Raw genomic sequence first — 26,948 nt, 5'->3', positions numbered from 1 at the left:
ACTAACAGCCTTGATACTAACGCTTGTAGTACGGGTAAAGGAAAGATAATATATTAATCTAAAATTAACATTAAAAGGTGTCATGGCGTCTAAAATGAAAATTATTTTGTTTCTTGATCTATAATCTTACTGCATTTTCATGGATGTGTTTGGAAGTTTAAATTTTAAGTGTGATCAAGAGATCAAAAACTAATTAACTCTAAAGTACGGCTGCCATTCTTAAATATGTAAAGAAGTTAAATTATGATTAATGGATAACATTGTTTTAGTTCAAATTCGTTTGGTACTAAAATAATATGTAAAACTGGTAACTTTAAAGATTAATAAAATATAGTATATTCTTTAGTTATTATGGTTTATAAGTTTATTGCCGGTGTATTCTTGATAGTATATTGTAAATGTATTGAAATGGGTCTACTTCCTGGCAGTGCGGGAAAAACATGTTAGATGATGATCAGTATAGTCGTTGATGTTCGTTTGCCTGGTGCCAGCTCTCTTGGAAGACAGCCTTTCCAGGGAGGTGGAGCATGGACTGTTCGGTCCCTGTGACCACTGAACACGTAACCAGAGCAGTAAAAACTAAGGTAGCAAGAAGCTGGCAGTTGTTACTATTTGGTCCATGTGTGTGGGCCTGTGAACATGCCCCTCCGACGTATCTCACACATATATGACCAGGACAATAAAAGAAGTAGGACAGATTGATTAGATAGGAAATATTACTCACAGTTTTGTTGCGATGTGACAGGCCTGAATTGTGGAAATTGGCACTGCAACAGGCTGCTACAAAACACATAAGTACATAAATGAAAATACCCTGACGAATTTGGAATTTACTTGTTACTTACTTTCTGCCCAAATGTTGGGTGGTATCTGCACTTGTCCTTGAAATATAATTAATCAAAATACTCCAGAATCGGCTGGTCCTGTATAAACACTGTGTGTCAGACTGACGCCGACCGCCGGTGCTCCCTCTGGTTCGCACAGGCCGTTATGTCACAACAACACTTACTCTTAAGTGCGCCGAACACGCCCGAGCGTGATGTCCGCCGAGTGTGTGAAAGTGCGCCGCAACGAACACCAAAGCGACGTCAGCGCCCGGCCGGGTGTGGCAATGCGCCTAATTAATTGTATAATTATTTTGTCAAATTGAAACAACTAAATTAATAACAATTTAAAAGAGGATTCATGTAAGGGAAATTATGTCTAATTGTTTTATAAGCATATATTGTGTAACTTGTCTTCAAATCCAAAACTGGCCGGGTCGGTTTTCCCACGTTTCACGTGGTTAGGCGCGAGGCCGCAGGGCGGTCTCGCGCTCAGTTACCGTCTGGAGCTCGAAGGGGTCGGGCGCTCCGCGAACGTCGGGTCATCAACTTTAGCATCTCTTCAACATTTCAGCAATAGTGTAAGTTTCGTAAATCTTTTAATCAACTCGGCGCCGACCCCAACCCAGTCGCACGATATTTCGTGCGACTCTTAATTTATTAAATTCTTCCCACAAGGGAACTTTATTTTTATACGTAAATCCATGTCCAGTTTAAGGACCGCGTAGTAGTGGTACGCAATTTTCGGCTGATTAGCCAATTAATCGTTATCGTCGTAGATCCTCCGTAATAAGTGTTGAGAATAACACTGACTAACTTTCGTCTCTTAACTTTCTCCATTTTTATAGTGCAAAGTGTAACGTGTATTTTAAGTGACTAACTTTCATTTGCAAGGGACTTTTACGTGTACGTCTCCAGTTGGCGTGTCCACGTAATTTCTGAAACGTTAATATTTCGTAGCAGGCTAGACTGCAAACCATCCTGAACATAGGATCTTTTCTACGTATTTACCAGCCAGCCTACGGTGTGGCAATACCAGTTTCGCGTTTATCTGCCAAACCTTTCATAGGGACAAGAAGCCACTGTTTCAGCATGTCGATATAACTTTGACGTCGTCCGGCCGACGACCCCCCCCCCCCCCCCCCCCAGAGCCGACCACCACCCGCCAGTATACGCTCCCGCTAACGGAACACACCCCTGACCATGACCCACCCGAGTCAGGCGAGCCGAACAGCGATTAAAGGCAAACCCGCGAAAACCTGAGTAGACAAGAGAAGAACCGTACCCATTCCTCCTGGAACATTAAATTAGGATTTAAGCGACAATAAAGTCTCTTCCAGACACACCCATTTAGAGTCTAGCGTAATGAGGTCAAACCTGGCGCAAGAGAGGCCGAGCCTCCCTCGGACGCCATGCCAGTTCGGCAGTTCAGCACAGCTCACGGACCGGGGCGGACCTACATCCCACGGAAGGGCAACAGCCTTTGTCTTCATCGAAAGTAACGTCCGGTAAATATTGTCACTAATTAACAGAACCCCTTTTTTTTTTTTACTTAACCTCTCCGTGAGTACCCGGTCCCCCTTTTCGGTCCAGGACCTAGTCCGACCGCATCAGTTTAAAGACACCCCGCACCACACTTGGTCAGCGGGGTTGATCTTCAGTATACGGCACGGGCCGCCTGCCGCAACTCACAGAACTTTACTTAAGGTCACGCGCACGGCGCTGACCACAAACCCGCAAGGGAGCTTGGACAAACTTAATTGCGGTGCGTGTTTCACCACAGTGGGCACAACACCCGCGCAGAGACATTCGTATACGGGATTGGCCGTCTCCAACCGTCCACCTCTTAATTCAGTGTATTTTGTTTCCCGGATTTTGTATTACTAACTTACGTTACCCGAGTGACGAGTGCCACGTAACTTGTGCGCACCCCCTCAATTCAGTGTACTTTTGTGTCCCGCCTTTGTGTTACGAAATTACGTTACCCGCGTACCCAGTGAGACGTATGAGACGTAACAGCGTCCGAGGCCCACGTAACGCGGAACACAAACAATACGGCGCCACGGAATAACGAGTAAACCCCCCCCCCCCCCCCCGGGGACCTCTGTAGAGTGTTGTATTGTGTACGACTCGCTCCTATGAATAAAAGGTACGACACCGCCACCTCAACTCCACGTCTCTTATTTAAACATCATCTCATGCAACACCGCCGCCGGCCCTAGTGGGCCACGCAGGGGCACATACATCCACGACCCCAAATTCACGACTAGAGCCGAGCTAGTCTGGCGCCCACCCGGACAATACGTATCAAGAGCCGCCTTTCCCCAATAGGAGCCACACCGGGACTCGAGCCCGAGACCCCGGACGACGGCAACTTTGCAATCTATCTTGGTTGCGCGAACCGTCACGTATAGAGATACGCGTGTCATAGCGGTCCGACAACGGACGCGGCCAGTATCGGGACGAATGAGTGTATCGATACTGAATAAAGTGCAGTGTCCTGTACCTCGTTTACCATTTATTTACAAGGCGTCCTGGGTGGCCTGAACAGCCCAGGTAATTTCCGAATCGAGACGCACTCCTGCCTGCAGCCACGAGGCCGAACCCCCGTTAAAACCCCTGAGATCTTTTATAACGTTAATAATTAATTACAAACTAAAACAGGCAGCGGGAGTGGCGTCAAGACATTGCAGGGTAAAGGATTAAGGAGGAAGGATTAAGTTCCCTACTCAACAACCTGTCAAGGTATGCAGCGAGCTCTGAAAAATTAGTTTATGTAATATTTTTTAACCTTTGACATTAAAATCAGTTAAAACCAAGGGATGCTGGAACTCCACATAACAGTGTCAGTACCTAACAATACAGCTAATATGTCTGATTGCAGCAGTGTTGCTGGCAGGCATTCCATAGCAGCCAGTAGTACAGACAGGGGGTTGGGACCCAGGGATTACATTAAGGGCCAAAATAGTATTCAGTACTTATCTATTATTGCATACACCTTTAAAATAAATTATTTTACATAAAATAACAAGAAAGGTCTGGGGATGTATAGGTAAATTAAATATGGTCTAGGAAGGAATCAGCAAGTGAAAATCAGGAATTGGGAGATATCGCTTTATTAGTAGGAGCACGATAAAGTGTGAGGTTACCAGGACCTTGGAGGTTGTGACGCCGACCGCCAATGCTCCTCTATGTCGCATAGACCGCTATGCCTCATCAACGTCTCGCAAAAGCGTGAGCACCGAACGTGCTCATGCGCGCAGCAAAGTGTAGTTCGTGCGACGAGGCGAACGCCATGCAATGAGTGCTGCGCCGGCGGAAGGATCCGGCCGGGTGTGGCATATCCCTCCGCCGCACTACAACAAATTAATTTATGTATATTTCTTCACAGGTTTTTATCAAACAGTATTTTTCATCAATTAATATTTCAGTCCTTGCAAAATCATGTTTCACTGTGCGATTTGTCCCGAACCTGGCCGATTCAGTTTCCCGCGAAATTCACACGTTTCCGCGGGAGGGCTGGCGTGGGAGGGGGGTCGCGCGCGGTGACAGAGTCAGTGTCCTATAGGAGCTCCAACAGGCCGGCAGCCTGCGCGCTACGCGGAACCCTCAACCTTTGCTTTCACCGACATGTAGTTTTCAATAGTGTAATATCTTTTCAAACTTTTACGTACAGTTCCACGGTCGGCCTCCATCTACCATGATGTATTTAACTTAATTAAGTCAGTGCTCACTAGCCCAGTTTATTAAGTGTTATGTAGTAGTGAAATTGTTGTTCGTCAAAGTGTAATCTGTCATGTCGGAGTTTAGGTATCACCGCTGCACGGCATCGTGCCACCGAACGTAATAACGAATCAGTCCCTCAGACACATCTAGGTATCACGTAGAGTCGCCGGAGACACGGGCCTACATGCCACTAGCCCAGTTTATTAAGTGTTAGGTAGTAGTGAAGTGTATTGTTCGTCAAGAGATCGTTCGTCATGTTAGAGTGTATTTTTGTAACTGTCGCATCACGTGTACAAGTCCGCCCCTCACGCACATTAAAATCGTGAGCCGCCACTGAGGAAGTGAGCTGCGCGTGTGACTAGTCGCGTCGGGCAAACCGTTACGGCCAGAACGGGCAGCACCATGTATTGGGCTGTGCTGTATTAAATTCACCAAATATTTTCCAGAAACTTTGTGTTATTATTCAGGCGTCCCGAGTGACCACAACAGCTCGGGGGGCCCTACTGCGTTAATCCCTACCTCTAGCCACGAGGCCGAACATTCCCTGAGATCACGAACCCAAGCAAAAATCACGTCTAAATAGTCAGAGGTAGCGGGGACGGCGTCAGTTGTTAGGCAAAGAGGCGGGGCAATGATCGACAATGGTAGATCCATAAATAATTGTAGCAATTTTTTTTTGTTCGATCAGAAAACTTTTCATCGAAGGTAGAATTTGATCAGAAGCAAAGGGAGGAGGCTTGATCCTTTTATGCCCCATCTTATAGATTCACCTCCGCAGTGATAAGAATACTCCAAGGTTTTGACGACACCCATTGGTGTCCTCTCGGTTCTCATAGACCATTATGTCCCATTGGCACTCTTTTGGGGGGCGAGTACGGGAGTGAGCGATCTGAATGAGTAATGTGGTGTTGGAAAGTGCAGTAAGAAATACCTCTTGGCTTATTAAAAAGCCTGTCACTTTTACTATTTGAATTAAATTCGTATTTGTTTCCTTTGGGAATCTAATTGGCTTTTTGGTATATGGTGAGAAAGATCTGACCACTCAACCATATTTCCTTTCCGCTTCGTCCCAAAAGAAACTTCTGTAAGGTAAATGCTATTAACGGTTGCATTGGGTCGAACCTTTGAACTTTGTACAAATTCTTAATCAAAAAAGATATTCCCTATCTCCCAAAATTTTGTGACATTTAAATTTAATTTAGTACTGTATTTTAAATTATGTTTCATCACCTACTTTTAAAATGCACAGGCGGTTTGCATGCAAATAAGATTTCGAAAAATGTCAAGGGCATACAATGAGTCATTCTTAAAAAATAGACGAAGAAGAAATTTTTACGTAGTAAGACAAAAACTTGTTTTCAGGGTGTGTCGCCTACATATGAAATATTGTTCTGCAAAATTAGTCTCTACAGCTGTTTAGTTTAATCTTATGTTTCTTGCTGATAGCAAGAATTTTCTTTTTTAAGTGTAATAAAGTGTAGGACGGTGGTTTTATTGAGGTTTTTCAGTAAAAAGGCGTCAATAATGAATCACATGATTGAGTAGTGTTTTGTATGATGTAGCGTTGGCGAACTTGGCATTGCTGTGCCTGTCAAAGATGGCACCTATTGCCGATGGTGTGAAGGAGAACAGTGTGTCATCTAAAAAGAAAGAAGAGGCAGAAAATAAAGAAAACTTATGGTATGCTTATTTTGAATAAATGCGCCAATGAGGGAAATGTACCTTTAAATGTTTGTGTCTGACACATTCACGTTAAACTCTTAACGTGAAATTTGGCTTATTGTATACGTTGGCCCCCGCAACCCTATTAAAACGACGTGTAATGCATAAATATAAAATTAGACGGTGTATGTGTTTGTCGATAAGTGTTCACCAGGCAGAAGCGTGACAAGTATTTTTTCTTTCTTATTGTCGCCTTGACTGATACCGCTAGTCTGTCTTGTTCAGGTATTGATCTCGCGTGCAGAGACGAATGTCAGCTGAGTGTGTCATCTGAATTCGCAGGTCGTCTATATTGGGCGAAGTTCAGTCGAGAAGCAGCAACAAGTTGCCATCATGCAAGTCTGTAGTTGTGTTGGGTGAGTTTTGTTCTCATTCATGTTTATTATGAAGTATCACCAGTGGCCTGAGGCAGGTGTTGTAAGCACTGAGCTTATGTAATAACTTGTTGAATGGGTAATTGTCAAAACAAGAATCGCACGTGGAAAAAAAAAAGTAAATACAAATCTAAAAATGCTTTGTAGTACCATGTTATCGAATGGGTAATTGTCAAAACTAGAATCATGCCTGAAAAAAAAAAGTAAATAAAAATCTGAAAATTATTATTTTTATACTACCTGGAATATTTCTATTCAATCTGTCAAAGGGCATTGAAATACTGTTAAGTTGCATGCCAGTAATTACCAGTTTAACAGGTGGTTAGGTTATCTAAATTCTAAATACTGTGAAATCGTGTGAACTGTTGGTTAGGTTGGATACATTTAAAATAGTTTAAAATTGGTGTAAAATTTTCATATCACATATCTAAGTTTGTACCTTAATCCTGGGGGCATGATCCTGTGTACGTTGATCCTATTGTACATGATACTCGTGCTGTTTTAATTTAGTTTGTCGTAAGATCCTGGACATAATATAAATTTGTTTTGTAACTCTGATAATCATAGTTGTGTGTCTAAGAACAGAATTTGTTTATATTGTGGTCATTCCACACTAAATCAACTAATGGTCATAATATATTGTCTTCAGATTTCTATGAATTTTTTTTAAATGAGGTAGTATTACCTTAGCAGATAAAAAATAAAAATTTAGAATTTTTATCACCTTTGGTTTTTGAATTATAAATTTTTGAAAAATTAAAAATAAATATGTATAGTTTTTAGGAATGTTTTGATATATTTAAAAGCATGTAATTCTAAAACTGTGTGTCCTTGAAAGCTCAAATTTGTATCATTCTCTTTAGAATTTCAAGGGCTTTAATTTGACATGTAACTTGAGTGTATCACATTACTTTATATTTTTTCCGAAGAACTCTTAAAAGTTTTTTATAAAAACAAAAAATCTGAATTTTTAATATTGATGAAAAAATATATATTTTATACCAAACCTCTTTAGTAAGTTGTGTACAAAGCTTCATGATAGCATTCCAATGGTATCACATGGAAATTATTTTTTTTTTAAATTATTGTGTATGGCAATTCTGTTAATTTGCTACGCGTTAGTCTAAATAAAAATTAATATTTTAAACAACTCTCGATTTAATTTAAATTTAATTTTACCAATTTTATTTCAACCAAAAATTCAACGTATTTTACACTCAAGGAACAGTTTTTTTTTCCCTTCTTTTAGCACTTCAAGTTAGTCACGGTGAGTTCTCTCAAAACTTGTGCTGTTTTGGCCGTCTCATGTGCTGGAACTTGGTAGGTTCTACCTGTTGCTGTGGTTGGATGTAATTTGCACAAAATATAGTTTATTGGCAGTGCGAAGGTAGGAAATGTTAATAATCGGCTATGGTCCTTTTTGGTGAAGAAAGGAAACACGAACTTCGTTTTCAACATCATCTTTTGAGTCAACATAATGCCAACCACCTCTCCTTATCGTAGGCACAAGCCATAGAATTGTTCCAATGACACCCTTAAGCCTTATCTTGTGGAACAAACTAATATTTTTTTTGGCAAAATCCAATGTTACTACAGTTTTACTTTCTTCCAAGAAAGATTTTTTTTTTCCTTCAGAGAAAAAACCTTTATTGTTGTTTAGCAACAGTCATGTTTTTAAGGTTGCTCAATTGATTTACAGATTCTTCAACAAACTCATCAAAAGGTTTGGTAAATGTTTAGAAATTCCATCGGTCAACAGTAATCCATTGCTTGTAAGTTATGTTAAATCTTTCCTTCTTAAAAAACAGGTTACATCTTCTTTAAATTTCTCAATAACAGGGCAGTAGTCACATTCATTTAGGAAGCATGCCTGTAATGGTGGGTTGCACATAACTTTAGCCATACATTCCTTGTAACTCGATAGAGGACATTCAGAGCAAGGAAGTGTCAATTTATTTAACCTACCTCCTGAAATAATGAGGTTTATACTCTTGGTGTGCAGTTCAGACACAGACAGAATGAGTGCCGCTGGCACCAGCAAAAATGCAGTTCTTGGGCCTCAGTTCTGCAAAATTTGAAAAAGCCAGTTTTTAAATAAGGTGAATTTTGATTTGGAAATATTGTATATCTCATGCAAATTTCCCATCCTTTTTTTGAATGTGGATTGGCTTATTTTTAGTGTCCTTACCCCTGGAGAAACAAGGTTTTTTTTTCTAGGCATTTGCCTACTCACTTCGTCGTAATTATAAAATTATGTTACCAGCACACCTGTTTCGCGAGGTAGAGTTTCCCCAGGTTTTGGATCAGGTGTTGATAGCACTCCCCTTTCTTCGAGTTTTAGCTTTCCTTACCTTATAGTTACTAATACCAATTCACATACCATTCTTTCCCAAGACCAACTGGTTGGTAAAATTGTTAAAATCTTAAGTTTTCCACTCTTGCTTGATGAAATTTCTGTGTACCAGCCTGCAGGTACTACTTGTTAGTTGCGTGTTAAATATTTTCATATAGAAAACCTTTTTTTGAAAACAGCAATGTTAGCCATATTTCACTGTTCACCAAGTGTACATTAAAATAAAAAAAAATACAGATAGTTGGTTTGAATTTATATTAACTATACGTATATAAAATGGAAATTAAATGTAAAAAAAAAAAATGTTAAAATAATTTTGCATGCATTCTGGTTTTTCCATGCCTTGCTTACACTAACGTCAAGCTGGATAAAAATGTGGCGGAAGTGTATTCCAAGGTCTATAAAGGGGATAATTGGTTTTGAGCCCAGTACAAGTTTAATACGTGAAATAGATCAGTATGTAATTTCATTATGAAAAATATTTGTTGAAGTGGATCAGTCGCTTGTAAAATAGTTTCACATTGATTATATTCCACTGTTTGCTTGTGTGGAATTTTCTAAAACCAGTGGCAAGTTTGAGATTCATTTGAGGGAGGGACGAACATTATGGTTGTAGCGTTATTATTGTCCACAATTTTTGTGAGCCATTTCAAATTATATTAATTATAACAACTTCCCATTTTAAATTTCAATATATTTTTTTTTATAGATATTATATTTTATACGTTGTTTCAAAATTCAATCACTAATTTGGTTCATTGCATGTTTGTCTATCTTTTTTTTATTTATGTGAAAAATTAAATTTTTGAGTAGATAAAATTGGTACAGTACTTTTTTTTATTCGATCTGTTCAATGGTTACCACCTTTAATGTGTCATTGACTACGACCAAGATTATATTTTATGAGGTTGTATTACAGTTGGTTAGCCACAGGATTAGGCTTCCAGGGGATTCTGGTTTGAGTCCTGGTCTGACAATCCTTCCCCCCCCCCCCCTCCCCCCCCCCCCCCCCCCCATCACCCACTTCTATCTTGAAATCACTCCAGGCAAATGCTAGAATGGTTCCTTGCTACAGATTATCACGTGTTCCTTCCACGCTATCCCTGTGATTTTGCTGTTGACAAAACACTAAAAATCAAATTAAAAAAATTATATAATGCAGAGTTTATTTAAAATACACTTCCAAGCTGTGGGCAGTCACTCAGGGAACATAGAGGAAGCGGAAATGTCAATGGACACGGGTCCGGAAAGGCTTGTGTTTATCGCTACAGTTGTCGCCCTGTACGAGATGCACTGGGTCCCTGTTACGTAGACCGGCCGTCCATAGGGTGGGTTGTGCGCGTGCACACCGTCGTCAATACGTAGAGACCTGCAAAATTCGCGGTTATGATGGCCTTCAGGATAGACTGCACACACCCCTGTACACTCGGGCAAATAAAACGCAAGTTCGTCGGCTGCCGGACTTGTAAGTCGTCTCAGCTGGTTTGTCCGTGATTCAATCCTTCTTTGGTTGAGGGTTTATAACTGGTTGAGATTCGTCCAGATGAACAGTTAGCCGATAGCAAAATTATCTAACAGGTATATGTGTTTGAATTCTAGCCTATCACCGAATGAATCCGCAAATTTTGCAGGTCTCTATCAATACGGCGTTCTGCATAACAGGGATCCACCGTATCTGATTTAACACAGCAATTCCCGACACGTGTCCTGCGAGCGTAGCCACGGTGCGTCCTGTGCAGAGTGTCGGGGGGGAGCGGGGGTGAAGGCTGGCTCTCTCCCTTGCAGGCGACAACGAGTCCGGGAAGACTACGCTCGTCGCGAAGCTCCAGGGCGTGGAGGACCCGAAGAAAGGCTCCGGGCTGGAGTTCGCCTACATCGACGTCCGGGATGAGTACAGGGACGGTAAGACCGGTCGCCTCTCCTTGCCTCCGCACATGCGGTGATGGTGTCCTGGGACTCTGTCCATCCCAAGCTCGTGCTGAACCAGAACAAGTTACAACTTCAAAGAACTGAAGTCCAGCAGATCTGCACACCTGACTGGGACTTGACCACAGGAGGAGGATTCTCCATGGAATGGGTGTTTGCCACCAAATGGGGATTCACAGTACAGTATTATATATTTACTCCTTTTTTTACACTTTGACTACAATTTATTAACTATGTAGTTAATTTAATTTTAGAGGAGTTTTTAGCTGGGTACAATTTACAACTTATTGAGATAATTTAAATGATAAGATCTTGATTAGTATATTCCCGTAAATCACAAGAAACATTAATGAGCAAACTATTATTTGTTATTAGAGAGGAATTAGACCTTTCATTAAAATCTATAAAGATGTTCTATTTAAAAATACATTAAAAAAAAAATTATTTGGTTTTTCTAAAAAATAATAATAATAAAACTTGATTTACACCATAGTGGCTTGAATCTGTGAACCCTGCATTAAACTGATGAAAAGTTACTTTCAAGGGTGAGGCCACCTCAGGCCGGACAGCACGATGAAATCACAAATCACCAAGTGACGTGGATCACCTCTGGCACTCCCCTCGAACGATGCCCAGTGAATGACGATCAAACGTTGCACGGTTGAGTGAACCATTATAGTTCACGACACGCCTGAAGGTGTGTGCTGTGGTGCGAGTGGGGAAGGGTGCTGGGGAGGGGGTAAGAGAAGAGGTGGTAAAGGAGGCAGCACTAGGCGAAGGGTGAAGAGGAGCGTCGCAGTGTTTTCAGGTCCACCGCGTGGTTCAGTCGGTGAAGCCGTAAATACCATGTAATGATGCAGGTAAGGTTACAGAAGTTCCAAAAAGCCAGTGTTTTATCACATTTTATCCATCCAGGTTTAAGTCGGTAGTGTGTGTTCCATGCAGTTTCAACATCTTGCTAATCTGTAGGTACATAAAATAGGATGTTGGCATGTGTGTATGATGTCGACAAACTCCGACACCTTCACCGATCGCCGTGAAAGTTGGCACATCAAAATGTTTTTTTTTTCATGGAGAAGGTTTTTATGCTATCCATTTTTTGTAACTCGCCGCTAGATGGCGCTGCAGCGCATCAACTTGTAAACCGTTCAACCGTTTGCCGTGCGTAAACAGAAAATAATAGGTCATAACTCAAAGACATACAAACAGCAATTGTGTGTCATTTCTCTGTGTCCACCACACTGTCATGTAGCGCTACGTATCCATTTTGCTTCAACTTGCGGACGATGTATCACCCTGCGTTCAGCCGGCGCAAAGCTGGGTACTGCAGCTGGTATAAAATAAAACAGCTGGCTTTCTTTGATTCTGCACATTCATCAGTTCTGCACATTCTGTAGTTGGGCACAGAGAGAAGCCGCTAGCGTTCAGATTTTTTCCGGGTGGATTCGGGTGTGTGTTGACTGGAGACCAGCCATCTATAACCCTGGCAGGACTCGTAAATTTTTAAATGATCCGCCATAAGTTTTTTTTTTAAAGAAACGGTCAAAATCAAAATTTTAAAATGTTGTTCACTTCCAACTACTTAAACATGATGTACCAGCTTTGGGATTTTTTTTTTTTTTTAACTTATTTTGTTGTGACGAACGTGCAGCTGAAGTTTGTTGGTTGAATTTCAGACTCGTCCTGTATGAAACTTCCCTGCAGACTTGATGCAGTTGTGTGTAGATTTGTGTGGGTTGAGCGGGGGCGGGCGCACTGTGGGGCAGATCACACGCGGCTCAGCGTGTGGGTCCTGGACGGCGACCCCGCGCACGCCCACCTGCTCCGCTTCGCGCTCTCCGAGGAGAGCTTCCCGCACACGCTGGTGCTGCTGGTGGTCGCCATGACGACGCCCTGGGGCGTGCTGCAGCAGCTGCAGTCCTGGGCCGCCGTGCTGGAGGACCACGTGGACCGCCTGGGGCTGTCCGCCGACCAGCTGCAGGACGCGCGGCGCAAGTGTGAGCAGAGCCCGTGTCCCCTGCGTCCCCGGTGTCCCCTGTGTCCCCTGTGTCCCCCTGTGTCCCCTGTGTCCCCTGTGTCCCCTTGTGTCCCCTTGTGTCCCCTGTGTCCCCGGTGTGTCTGTGTCCTTGTGTCGCCTGTGTCCGTGTGTCCCCAGTGTCCCGGTGTCCGTGTGTCCCTGTGTCCGTGTGTCCCTGTGTCCCTGTGTCCCTGTGTCCTTGTAGGTTAACAGTGTGCCTGGCACATGCAACAGAATCATCAGATGCAGGGAGTAAGTGCTCGAGCACGCACTTGAAAAGCCAAACAGACATGACTATATTGAACGATTACGCGTAACTTTCATACTTTATGTCGAGCAAAATTAATCGTTTCCAAAAAAGAAGAACTACAAAACACACTACATAATTTTTTTTATATTCTTATAGTTTTATTTATAGTTTGGGCCAGATGTGGGGATGGTGGTGGCTGGGATTTTCTTTATTCTTTCGTAAAATTGCAAAGTGGGTAAATAATTTTAAACAAATATTGTCGAAAAATTTCGTCTCTAGAAAGCCAGGAAGTTTTTTTTTATTGTTCAGTGGACACGACCAAACGGTTAACAGTGTGCCGACACACGCAATGGAATCATCAAATACAGGAGGCAACATACGTGAACGTATTGAATGATACTGCGAAACTTTCATACTTTATATCAAGCTAAATGCAGTCGTTTGGAAAAAAAAGAAGGGGGCAGAAGGTAGAATGTGGCATCTCCAAAGTTAAACGAGACGGGGGAACGTCCCTGAGGGAGGCGGGCGGATGACACGGCCGGGAGCAGGCGGTGCAGGAGCGTGTGTGCCGGCGTGCGGGAGTGACAGCGACGAGGGAGTCGCGTGTGTGTCGGCAGGCGCAGCAGTAGGAGTTTGTGATTGTTGGTGATTGCACAGTCCCATTATGTCGATTGAGCCCAGAAGAAGGCGGCGCGGGAGCGACAGCGGCGAGGGAGTCGTGCGTGTGTCGGCAGGCGCGGCAGTAGGAGTTTGTGATTGTTGGTGATTGCACAGTCCATTATGTCGATTGAGCCCAGAAGAAGGCGGTGCAGGAGCGACAGCGGCGAGGGAGTCGTGCGTGTGTCGGCAGGCGCGAGGCGGTGGCAGGACTACGCGGAGCCGGGGGACGAGCTGGACCAGGGCTCGCCCCTCAGGCGCACCTCGCGCTGCCTGGAGGATGACGCCGAGGCCTTCGCGCTGCCCCTGGGCGAGGGCGTGCTCACCCGCAACCTGGGCCTGGACGTGGTGGTCGTCGTCACCAAGGTACTCCCCGCAGTCCTGCTGTGTTCCTAGGCCAACTGGGTAGGCGCCGGCAATGCTGCGTTTTTTTGAGCTTAGAGATGCAGCCACTTGACTGGTTAGCCGAGTGTGAACCGGGGGGGGGGGGGGTTTCGGTGGTGTCTAAGCTGGGACGGGTAGCCTCAGCCTCTTGACATAGCTGGATCTCTTTTGACACCTCTCCTGTTACGCGTGTATGGCGTATACCGTACCCACGCCCATGGGGGCCCCAGGCCGGCAGGGCCTAACGGCTTAGAGGGCTGGGTTATCAAACAAAAAAACTCCTTTATGGGTGTGTTGTTAGGCTTGTTAAACACAATTCTCATTGGCTGAGGTTGCAAATAAAAAATATAAAAAAATATGTGAGCCCTAAATTATGCTATTGCGCAAATATGTGAGTGTGAAAGTGTACAAGTATGTAAGTGTGCAAGTTTGTGGGTGCAAGTTTGCTGCGATATTTCTACCTTTCCCCTTCCGTCTCCTCTACCGGTTCCCCCCACCGCGTGCCTAACTATTCCCCTCACACGTTCGGAATTTTCGTAGTGCTCAAATTCGTATCATCCTCGGTAAAGAAGTTTCGCTTGAAAAACAGGGGTATTACCAAAATATTTTACTTCTCAAACTGGATTAGTAATTTTCGATACTAGTGTGTTTCTTTAATGACTTAAAAACCTTTGAGTCGCAAAATCACATGTATTTAAAAATCCATCTGCTTTCGTTTGTTATTAATTGCACGTAAGTGATACTAACTTTCAATGAATGTAGGGGTTTTACATTACAGAATGGGTATGGTGGATCCAGTTTATTAGTGGAATTGATAACATCGCAGTCCTTATGGGGCAGGAAAGATTTTATGGGCAGTTTTTACGGTGCTCTTTAAACTTGGCATTTTTCCTTGAGTGTTAAGGATTTGATGGTATTTGAGTGTTTGATTGCCTGTTCCCTACTCGGAATTCGAGTCCACTTCAGACTTGTTCGATGTTCGGCACGAGGGCGTGCGATCACGTGTGACGCGGTGACGCGGCGGGCGTTGCAGACGGACTACATGTCGACGCTGGAGAAGGACTTTGACTACCGGGACGAGCACTTCGACTTCATCCAGCAGTGGGTGCGGCAGTTCTGCCTGCGCTACGGCGCGGCGCTGTTCTACACGTCGGTGAAGGAGGACAAGAACTGCGACCTGCTGTACAAGTACCTGACGCACCGCATCTACGGCTTCCCCTTCCACACGCCGGCGCTGGTCGTCGAGAAGGACGCCGTGCTCATGTGAGTGTTCCCCCCTCCTCCCTCCCCGTTCCTGGCCCGGTCTAGCGAGGACTCAGCAGACCAGGGCCGGCGCGACCACACGGGCGAACCAGGCGACCGCCCAGGGCGGCGCAGCACGACACATAGCAGCTGATATGACATGTTTAACCATTATTGAAACTAGATGAAAATGGATTTTTGTAACAGTTTGGAATGTTTATATTGATGTAAGTAATTATTTAAAGTCCACGGTGACCTGTTTATGATTTGTAATAAGTAAAAAAGTAACAAAAAAACACAAGCCTGCTTACATTTGATTGTTGACAAAATCTTAGGCTTAAGTGATGTGTTTTGAGGCAAGGAAAAATTTTTTTGGGGTGTCCGGCCAGGGGGGGGTTTAAGGTTTTTTTCCTAGGGCGCCAATTTACCTTGCACCGGCCCTGCATCAGAGCGCACAGGTGTCACATCCAGTGGCGAGTTAATTTCATGAACTACACCCACTGGTTATCTAAATAGTTTCAATATACATCAAATGAAATTCCGGCTTTATATGATGAATTAATTCGTTTCAGTTCCATTCAGCATACTTAAGCTGTTTATTGTAGGGGAGAAAGAAAGTTATGTAGGTTCCTTCAGGAAATATTAAGTTTTTTAAGGTTTACATTTTTATTTGCAACGTTGTGGATTGAATTTTTTAATTTTTTTTCCCCCCGCTAAGTATCATAGCCCTTGCTTTAGCTAGTGACTATTCTGTGTCAGTGAATTAGAACTCATGCGTTCTTGCTTCCTGTCTGAGAGGATGGGGGTGGTTCGATGAGACCTGCGGGTATTAAAATGAAAATTATTATTTGTGATATTTTAATATTTGATTTAACATTTTTTTAAAATATTGGTTACCAATAGATTCAACAAGTGGTACTCATACACAAGAATGTTAACTGCAAAAAGTATGACACGTATTATGCCAAGAAGATACATTGAGAAATTTTGATTTTTTGTTCCATCATACATAACTTTCATTTCGTTGCTACGCAGTGTTTTGACATGTTTTTTTCTGTGTTATTTCAGTTTTGTTTCAACTCGCCATATAATCTTGTCTAGTTAGGGGTCGTCCATTAATCACATGATGTTTTTTTAGCAAATTTTTAACCACACCCACCCCCCCCCTCCCCCCACCCAATAAATCACGTGTATTTTTTTGTACAAAATATTTTTAAAATTTTAGAATATTAATCTTTAAATATAGGTATAATCTAATTTAATTCTGGAAAATTAAGCACAGCATTTATATTCGGCGCCAAAATCACAGTCTTACTGGCGACTGGGGCAAGCCGAGCCGGGCGAGGATATTGTTGCCTGGCTACGGCGAGTCAAGGTCACGCGTCGGTTTTTCGGTTTAGTAGAAATTGCGCGAAAAAATAAATACACGTGATGTCTCTCTACACCCCTCCTCTCCATTTCGTGATTTTTCCCGACTCCCTCCCCCCCTTTCGAGCCTCACGTGATTAATGGACAATCCCTTAGGTGTGAAAAATTTGAGTTTCAGTCTTATGTTTGAATTTGGTGTGAATAATGAGAACGTGGGTCGGAGGAAGCGTGGCGTGAACGCGCTGCGACGCTCGGCTGTTGCAGCCCCGCCGGCTGGGACAACATGAAGAAGATCAGCATCCTGTACGAGAACATGCAGAGCATGAAGCCGGACGACTACTTCAGCGACGTCATCGTGCAGCCCGTCACGAGGAAGGTCAGTGCCCGGGCCCCGGCCCCAGAGGGTTCGAGCCCCCCCGTCGGTCCTCGGCTGAAACCCGCCGGTTCTAGTCGATTCCAGAGAACCGTATCTTTCATTCATTCATCGCCGGCTGAAGTACCAGGTGTTGCCCGGGCTAAGGAACATCACTGCCGAGTTTCAAGTCTGTAGGACATACTCTCGAAAAAAGAGAAATTTTGATATTCCAAGTCCCATTGATTGCACAGTCTCGGTGCAACAAGGCCACGCATCAGCAAGACCGGGACGCCAATCTTGTAGGAAGATAGGTAACCCCTGGGCAAGGCGTGAAGGATGCACTTCGCCAAGGAGAAGTATAGGAAGTTGCCGGACCTTACTGTATGACCGTGTGGCGGACATAGAGAAATGACGCAAACACGCTGTTTTTTATGCCTGTGACCTACCTCCTACGATTTTCTATTATAAAACTGAATTTTACCCCCTTTTCACTCCCTTAAGGATGGAATTTCATAATTATATGTAGTCTTAAGTCAATCTCGGGCCCATAATCTACCTGTACGTAAAAAATAAAAAGTCAATCCGTTGCTGCGTGTAAGAAGGACAAACAGACAAATGCGCTTTCGCCTTTATAAAATATTAGAGATTATTTATTCTCAAAAAATTATATTTTTTCTATCTAATGTGTCAAGATTGCTCCAGGCAAAATTGCTGGATTGTTCCTTGCATTGAGCCATTACCAATTTATTCCTTTATCTTCTAGCATTCTAGTTAGTTTATATGTGTTCGTTTTAATGTCCCGATTCCTGAAGAGACCAACAGCGAAAATAAAATAAATATTCAGTTTTGTATGATTTTCTCGTCATCGTCATTCAGTACAAACTCTGTTTAAGGACAGGAAAAAGAAACATAAGTTTTGGAGCAATAATTATTATTTTTCATTGATACCGTATTAGTGATGTTCTTCGGTAACCTTGCGTGTCAAAAAATATGAAAAATATTGTTCAAAACAGGAATCATTTCAGTCAACTTTTTGTTATTATTTATCCATTCCAGTAAAAAATTATTGCTACCTTTTTAATCAATTCAGAACAACTGTCTTAAATTGTTGATTATTAAGGTTTAAGATTAATTTTTTTTTCTTCTAATTTCTTTTTTTTAAACCCTTCTTAAAAAAAAATCAATTATATAAAATTTTCTGCAAAATAAGTTTAAAAGATTCTGCATTTGACGTACAAATACATACAGTTCTACCCATTTAATACTTTTCCATTGTTTATAAGTCTTGCTCTGAGACACTTCTCAACAGGGTTTTACCGTATTGTCGACATACGGCGTTGTTGACGAACGCCATCAGTACCGGGGAATGTCACTCGGACGACGCAGGCGGCTGTGGTAGGACCACGGAAGCTGCTAGGCTCTGAGCCGGTCCGTGACGCTGGCTCGGAGCCGGTCGGCGCCGCTGGCTCGGAGCCGGCCTGTGCCCGGGGAGCGGCAGCGGTGAGCGCGGGGTGCCGGTTGTGTCGCAGCCCGTGGCGAGGGAGACGGAGGTGCAGGCGGAAGACGAGCAGGCCTTCCTGGGCCGGCAGCTGCAGCTGCTGCAGCAGGGCCCGCCCTCGGGCGCGCGGCAGGACTCGCCCATGCGCTCCCCCGCGGGCGTGCAGAAGACCCCGGACCGGCGCGCCACGGGCTCCCCCGGGGTGCAGGGCCAGCTCGGCTCCCCCAAGAAGGTGCGTCCCCCTACCCCCATCCCTTCCCCCGGCCCCGAGTGCTGCCGGGAGTCGTGAAACTATCATTCCAATTGCTAAGCACATGTATGTCTGTAGAAGAAAACTACAAAAAACACTATTTATAAAAACACAAATTAAGCAAAAAATTGCTAGTGTCAGGATTTAACGCCACACAATACTCACCAACAGGAATATGGCCAACAAAAAAAAAAAAAAAAACCAAGAAAAATGGACTAACAGAACGAAAAAAACCCCATAAATTATGACAGCACAAAAATACCGAACTCAAAAAGTTCAGCACAACAGTTGAAACAAGACAAAAACACGAATAAACGAAAAGACGAAACAATCACAACAGTTTTCTAAAACAGAAGTGGAGTATTGTGTGGTGCTTACATCCTGACAACAGCAATTTTTTGCTTAATTTGTGTTTTTGTAATTTGTGTTTTTTGTAGTTTTCTTCTACAGACATACATACATGTGCTTAACAATGGCGTATGTCCAAAAGCTTACAAGTAATGCACTCCAAATTCCGCAATTCTTTCAAAGATAATATGATTTCCAGCAGCATTTTGCTAAAATGTTTTTTTTTTATCCTTCGCTTTGGTTTATGAAATGAATTGTATAATCTAATAGCTATAATGAGATGATTGAGGTGAATTTTGCTGCATTTCAGTGTTGTGCTGTGTTAACTGACTTCCATTTCAGTTATTGGTAGTGTATTGACTTAACTTCGTTGTTATTTCGGTTTTATCGTTTAATAAATGGGTTTGTGTGCAAGTATTGTTCTTTTGGGAAATTTTCTTGGTTTTGACGGAAAAATTTTTTTTGTCGAATTAACCAGAAAAATGTTGGCAAGAGGACTGTAGTGGAGGAGGAGTGGGTGTTGGTTGCGCAGATCGACGGAGCCAAGCCAGGCGTGGGCGGCAGCGGGGAGGGCGTGCTGGCCAACTTCTTCAACTCCCTCCTGAACAAGAAGACCGGCGCGGGAGCGCCCCTCAAGTCCCCCGGTGAGTGCCGTCGCATCCTCGCGTCCTCACATACCACCAGATCCTCGGTATCGGAAGGATTCGATATTCGAGGGAAAAAGATAGGAAGGAAAAATATTACGGAAATCAAAAACTTAAGCACCGGTAACAGGGGTGTCTGCTGACCGGGAATTTCGAGATTTGTACACGAGTTTCACGATCCGGGGGGGAAAACTGAAATTGTACTGGACTTTAGTCGAGTGTAGTGGAATTTTTAATTCTTTGCTATTGACGTTTCCAATGTTTTTTTTCATATCTAATCACTGTTTTGCATAGCTTAATATATATAAATCCAGTGTCCTGATGTTTGTTTCCAGTGAACTCTTCACCTAGTCAGCCAATTTCGATGAAAATTGGCATTCATGTGTAATTTTTTCCAACTTGAGGGATAGGATGGTTTTTATTTCGATTAATGGTCTTAATAATTAATAATAAATAATAAATAACCGATCACCACGGGAAAACAAAAAATCATAGGTCATAGACATACAGACAGTAATTGTGTGACGTTTCTCTATGTCCGACACACTGTCATGTAGCGCTTGTCCAGTTTGCTTTCAACTCGCAGACAATAGAGCTCCGTGTGTTAAGCCCGGGCAACGCCGGGTACTGCAGCTAGTATAGCATAAATAAAAGTTTCACATTGTTTTGCGGGACCCGTGGTGTTTGCCCGCAGCGGAGCTGAACAACGACCGGGCGCACACGCCGGTCGACAAGGCGGCCATGCGCTCGGACGCGGCGGCCGAGCTGGACAGGCTGACGCGAGGCAAGAAGCAGCCCCCTCCCGGCCCGGACCTCGGCTCCTCCGAGTGCTAGGGGGCGCTCTCCGGCCGGCCCCCCCCCTCCGTGGCGGGCCGGGTCTGTGATAGCGGGGCGCCCCGAGGGCCCACGCACGGACCACCTATTCAACCCTCTCCCTCGCGGCGTCATTAACCACCACTAATCATCATGGTATTATAGTCTTTATCCGCTGCTCTTGTGAATAATTACAACAACAAAAAAAATTAGCTGTATATTTATAATTTATTTTTTATTTAAAATTTTTTTTTTTTTTCACAATTTATGTTACTGTAACTCAGACTTGAAAGTAGTTAACACGTTAAACTAAGTCGCTCCAGATGAGTGTAATATCTAATATTTATTAATGCAAAAAGCTTAAGCTCCAAAGAGAGGTTATGTAAAATGCAATTGTCGGGCGATTGTGTGTGTGCGTGTGTGTGTGTGGATGGTGTACTTTATCTATGTTGTAATATATATATATATTTTTATTCCACGTGTTTGTTACTTTGTTGTGTCCCCCCCCCCCCTTCCCCCTTGCAAGTCTGAAGGATGTCGTTGACGTGTTTCGGACTGCATGGGTATATTGGCTGTTAATGAACCTTGTGAGGATATTTCATCCCCAAAAATTTGAGGTAGCGTGTTACATTTTTAGTGCGTTTTTGAACTACTTGTGTTTCAGTTTGTGTTGCGAACATTTTTCTGAAGTTTATTTTTTACAGTGGTAGTTCATTCTATTTGGGTTTTGTTTGTCCTTGCCGTGGTTATCCAATAAGGTAGTGCTGTGGCATTTCATCTAATACCAACACTAATAAATGCAACTGATTTAGTCACGTGTGAAAAACGGAACTTATTATTTTAGTATTTATAGCCCAGTGCAGTTTCGCCGAGATAGCACAAGTGAAATCTGATTTCTCAGATGTTTAAAAATTTTTGGAAAATGCTGCTGCGTAGGATGGCCCATGAATCAATTTAGTTCTAAGAAGTGTAGTTTTACATATACATTTTTTTTTTGTAAAATTTACCTAAAATTAAAGTATTGCTCCATGACATTAAACTACAAGTTTTTTCATTGTATTGATAAACTAAGGGTATGGCAATATGGCTATTTTGTTACTGCAATAATTTTTTTCTTGGGTTTGTGCGTGTGTCTGTGTATGCTGTTGTACAGATAATTATAAATTACTGTGATACTTTTTTTTTGCATGCTTGCGAAAACAGATACTTTCTTTGCTTCCGTGCACAGCACAGAACAACGGCCTGCCTCCAATCTGAACCATGCATGATCTCGAGAATGTGCTGAATCGATCACCGAAAACTGATGAGAGGTTTTGCATCTGCAACATGTTCACTGCTTCGTAAAAACCTTATTTTTTATGGATTGATTTCATTTGATTTGATGATTTTTTTTTACAGAGGAAGAAATTTTTTGTATCCGAAACATGAAAATAGGGTGGTCTTTATTTTGAAAATTGAAGTTTTTTGAATGTTCCTTCAAAACCTAAACAACTGTGTTTTTGCTCACATATTGTTATATTCCTGAGTCTGAGATTTAGATTTGGTTTCAGGGCACTATTTTAAGAATTAAATTTGAGGGTGGTATTTGAGTATAAGTGGATTCCATTCTACGCTAGTTTTTTAGTTGAGAACTAAATTTAGTTCTCAGTTTCAATTTCTCCTCTCTCTCTCCCCCCCCCCCCCTCCCGCCCAAACCATCTGGTTTTTTCAGTGTTCAGATGGTCTGTCATTCTGAAATGAAATAAGCTTTGATGTTTCCCCCCTCTCCTTCCTCCAATCAAAATGTGACAATCATGCTTTACGTTACTTGCTGCGTTTTACGTTTAAGTCGGGAAGCTTGCAATATGTTACAATAGTTACCCTCTTTTATCACATAATCGTCGCACGCGCGTAATCGTCGCACCCATATTTTAGGCCGTAAAAATTGGGATAAAAAAACTTCTCGCATAAACTCGCATGATGTTTTTGGTCCCGCTAGTAGATGCCGAGTGCTTTGTGTAGATATCTTTTCGGTATAAAACAATGTATTTTAAAGTAGAAATCTAATATTTGGTCATTCACTCATTACCTATTAACGGAAAAATACGAAGTTGTCTAACGTGTAAATTTTCTTATAAAGACGTTTTTAAATGTTACGTATTTCCTTTATCTGATCGTCTGCGTCGCCGCGGTGTAGGTATTTTTTCTGTATAAAACAATGTATTTTAAAGTAGAAATCTAAAATTTAATTGTAGTCATTACCACTTATTTATTTAATTAATGGAAATACGAAGTTGTCTGGCGTGTACATTTTCTTATAAAGACGTTTTTAAACGTTATTTCCTTTATCTGATTGTCTGTATCGCCGCGGCGTACCGCTTAAGAAATGTAGCCAGCGCATCATTCCTGTTTGGTTATGTTGCTTCCCATATAGAGTGCGCGCACGTAGTCGAATATTGATATCTCGTCGATTGGATGCAATGCGTGCTCTCTGTCTGTACAAATTCAAGTGGCTTGTGTTCGCATTAGAGTTTTGGTTTTTTCTATTTAAAGTTGAAGAAAGGTTTTTGTTTAAGGAATTATTAATATAGATTGTTTGGCGTGCTCTTGTATACTCCACCCTTTTTTAAATAAACATACTTTCCGTGAACTTACTTTACCTAACAAAAAAAAAAAATTTTTTTCCGCAAAATCATCGCACACCTACTTTTCAAACTTGATTATAGAATGTAAAATGTGCGACGATTATGCGAGAAAACACGGTAACAAGTACTACTATTGTTTTAAATAATATTATAGATACTATAGGTTTGGTACAAAGATGTTACAATTTTTTTTTTGTGGCCAGTTAGTAAGTACAGTTAACTAAATTAGTTGCCTGGAAAATTTTTGTTCAGATACATTGTGTGTTTTGAGTGATTCACCAGAATTGGAGCTAAAAATGAGGCATTGAAATTGAGGGGTAAAAAAATATGGAGGTAGGACGTTGTAGAAAGTATGCTACCTGGTCCCATGTCCCTGTCTGGTCGCTTTTAGTTTTAACAAGTCATTGTGCTGTGATTGTCACTGAGATCTGTTTGCTGCACAGTGTGTTGGTTTATGTGCTACGTATGCTAAAATTGTTTTGAGCCTGTCTAAAACATTGTATTAAATTAATTTTTTTTTTTTACTCTTTGGTTATTAATGTTCATTATGCTCGCTATGGGGATACTGTGTGTGTTTGGAGCTTTTTTTTTTATGGGCGTTTGAAAATTGCAGTTTAGGTTTGACCGGATTTATAGGTGGAACTGAGTCTGAATTAAAATATCTTACCATTGTCGGATCGTAAACCCTGCATCAGTTGGGCCTTCCAAGTGTAGAGTGAGTGTGTTCCGAACATACCAACAGAATGTTTCATGAATTTTGCAGGCTTGTTACAATGAAAACCAGACATGCGACGGGGGTGGTAATGTTCGTTGCACTGGTATGCACAAAGGCGTCTCCATCGGGGATGCAGTGGTATGCGATCTACACTGAGGATCAAATCCTCGTGCTCTTACACGTATCTGTGAAAATATAAATCCCCTGCCCGCCCTCCCCCCTCCACCTTTTAATATCATTTTATGTTTTGTATATTGTATTCATGGTCACTTGATAAGTGGGAATGAAAAAGAAAGTGTGTAGATATGTAGTACGTTTGGTGGATCAATTTGAGAACATTAGTACCTTTAAAAAATTTTCTTACAGCTGTTTTATATGACATTGTGTTTTTATATATATAAAACACAAGCAAAATACAAATACAAAATAGGTCTGCTACTTGCAGCAATGTCCCAACTTTTACGTTAAATTGTTCAAGCTTTTACACAGATAAATTTTCACATGTATTAAGTGGATAGTCTCCAAATATTTATACTTTAATGTGCTGCTAAAAATTGAAGTGGCTTAAAACAAAAAGTTGTAAGTTAGTAAAAGGCTGTTGAAAGTAACATTTAGTGACTAGCCATCCAGTTGCGTTGTTTCCCCCTTGATTTACGGCCTGCAGGCATCTTGCTATACTGATTTCCCCCCATGGTTTCCAAAAAGAAATGATAATGATCTTTGTATTGGTTGTGGCACAATCAGTACTTCAGTTATGTTCTACTTATTTGATGAATGAGGTTGTTAGTTTTTCATCAAACCTCTGAAAGAATTACCTACTCAGTGGCTGCTTTGTGTAAAGTGATTCCAATATGGTTAAAAAATAATAATAATTTATCTATTGGCTTTTCCAAAATGTTTCATACTTATTTATTTCTCTCAGATTTTTTGTTTTGAAAATCTCTTTGGAAAAAAAAAAAGCACTTTATAATATATTTTTATAAACTATTTAAGTGCAGAATCGGCAGACATAAATGTATCTACGCTTGGTGTACATTGCTGACACAAAAAACTATGCTTTAGTAACTTAGACGCGCCCTTAGGTTTACTTGAAAGTGATCTTTAAGATTGAGAGATTTTTTTTTAGTCAGGAATATTTCGGAATACGTGTCCGAGGAAATTTATGTACACACTTGCACAGTAAAGTTAAGTGTCTTATCATTCACTGGTATTGTGTTTGTACTGTTTTGTTTTTTTGGAACTGTACAGAAGTGTGTAGATTCATGTAATTTTTTAGTACCTACTTTTTCAAACCTTTTTAGGTGAATGATGTATCAGGTACACTGTACTGATGCTTGTGGAAACATGAGATGTATGGACACTTAATAAGACTTGTTTATAACGAGCACAGACTATACCAATATTAGTGTTAACTGATTTCTATACTCTGCACTGTATGTACGTTCACTTTATTACCTTGATGCCTATTTTCCTACTGACAAATGGGACGATGGTAATTTTTTTTTGTTTTAAACTGATGGAATTAATATTTAGTGTACGTTGGAAATGTGTTCTTGTGTAATTATTGCTAAGATTTGTGTTATTTAAAAAAAAAAACTGTGGCAGCTAAATTATCACCTCGTGTATTTAATTTTTTTAAGCTTTTCGAGAAGAGGGTTTAACTTTTTGTGTGTGTGTTCGGGAGGCAAAAAAAAACTCTGCAGGGTTTTGACGGAGCGCGACAAAGCTCATTGCAGGTTTCGCCGATTTTTCTTTCACGTGTTTTTACGTTGATCGCGTCGATCGTTTCTGCCGCGCAATGAGCCAGTAAGTAGCGAGCAAAGCCCTGCAGCGAGTTGGAGTGGCGAGGTCAACGTGGCCGGACGCAGGGCAGACTATACGACCGTATAACTGTCAGCTGCGCTGGTCACAAGGGCCTTCCCCGCGGTCGACTGCTTTCCAGTTTGTATCGTGAATCTGAATGCTTGACTCTACTGTATCACAGCGTAATCAAAAAAAAAAATAATAATAATTTGTTGTGAAATAAATATTTTAAATTCAATTAAGTTGTTCATTTTTTTTAGTTTGTAGCATTGCCCGCCAACCGCCTTACAGCTTCAGCGGTGGGCACAACACGTACAGACACAAAAGACGATGCAAAAAAAGGGGTTGTCTGTAAAGTCCGTTTACGGACGATAAGTTTACGTGATAACGTCGTAAGAAAACATTGATGAAAAATTGCATACTGTTTAATTTTCAAATAATATTTACAGTTTTTGCTAATTTTTTTTAAAATAATTTGTTTAAATATAATCACGAACAATTAGTTAAAAAGCCCGCCTTAACCTGTTTGATGTTCTAGAAGATTTTCTCGCACAGTGGTTGGCCGGTTCTTGCACGCTCGGCTCAGGCGGAATGTGACAATTTTTCGTGCATGCAGCCGGCGTTCATCTATGTATTTATAAGACGCTATCACGTCAAAAAAAAAGGTTGAACAAAATGGTCGCTGCATGTACCTGGACACCAAAGTAGGCCAGTTCTACTCGAGTTGAAACCACAGCAGGCACATCCACAGTTAGCCAAACACCAAGTCAGGCATACCAGATACAGTGACCAAAACAAAAAAAAAAAAGACCCTACAATCTTAACTGGTACACATTCTACTGCCTGTAGAATCTTGTTATCTAAATGTGTGAACGATTTAAGTAGAATAATGATGGCCAAATGCTAGGTATTTCGTATGGCCCTGATTAAGTAATCTTTGTTTATTAGCATTATTTTGTTTGCATATCCAGAATGAGTTATCAGCTGACACTGTAGTGAAGCTATTAGATTCTCACGGAAATATTTAAAAATATTTTATGTATTTTTGTACATTA

General features: G+C 41.7%; 1 protein-coding gene across 1 annotated transcript; it reads left to right on the top strand.

Annotated features, from left to right (window-relative positions):
• The first annotated feature begins 5,888 nt into the window (after positions 1-5,888).
• On the top strand, positions 5,889-26,131 carry LOC134540733 (cytoplasmic dynein 1 light intermediate chain 2). The gene is made up of 10 exons (XM_063383630.1): positions 5,889-6,230; positions 6,555-6,628; positions 10,785-10,901; positions 12,692-12,922; positions 14,043-14,215; positions 15,267-15,496; positions 17,108-17,219; positions 18,728-18,928; positions 19,827-19,938; positions 20,633-26,131. The coding sequence occupies exons 1-10, from the start codon at positions 6,148-6,150 to the stop codon at positions 20,770-20,772; spliced, it is 1,473 nt and encodes a 490-aa protein (XP_063239700.1). The 5' UTR covers positions 5,889-6,147; the 3' UTR covers positions 20,773-26,131.
• The last annotated feature ends 817 nt before the right edge of the window (positions 26,132-26,948 follow it).

The sequence above is a fragment of the Bacillus rossius genome, chromosome 17 (genome assembly GCF_032445375.1).
Source record: "Bacillus rossius redtenbacheri isolate Brsri chromosome 17, Brsri_v3, whole genome shotgun sequence".
Taxonomy (NCBI): Eukaryota; Metazoa; Arthropoda; class Insecta; order Phasmatodea; family Bacillidae; genus Bacillus; species Bacillus rossius.
The sequence above is the reverse complement of the archived record's forward strand: the minus strand, read 5'-3'. Positions and strand labels throughout refer to the sequence as shown.

Excerpts from the sequence above, each read along its gene's own strand:
- LOC134540733 (XM_063383630.1), top strand. The coding sequence starts at position 6,148 with ATGGCACCTATTGCCGATGGTGTGAAGGAGAACAGTGTGTCATCTAAA. Across the intron at positions 12,923-14,042 it reads GCAGGACGCGCGGCGCAAGT|GCGCGAGGCGGTGGCAGGAC; the intron begins GTGAGCAGAGCC and ends GTGTGTCGGCAG. Across the intron at positions 17,220-18,727 it reads TGCAGCCCGTCACGAGGAAG|CCCGTGGCGAGGGAGACGGA; the intron begins GTCAGTGCCCGG and ends GTTGTGTCGCAG.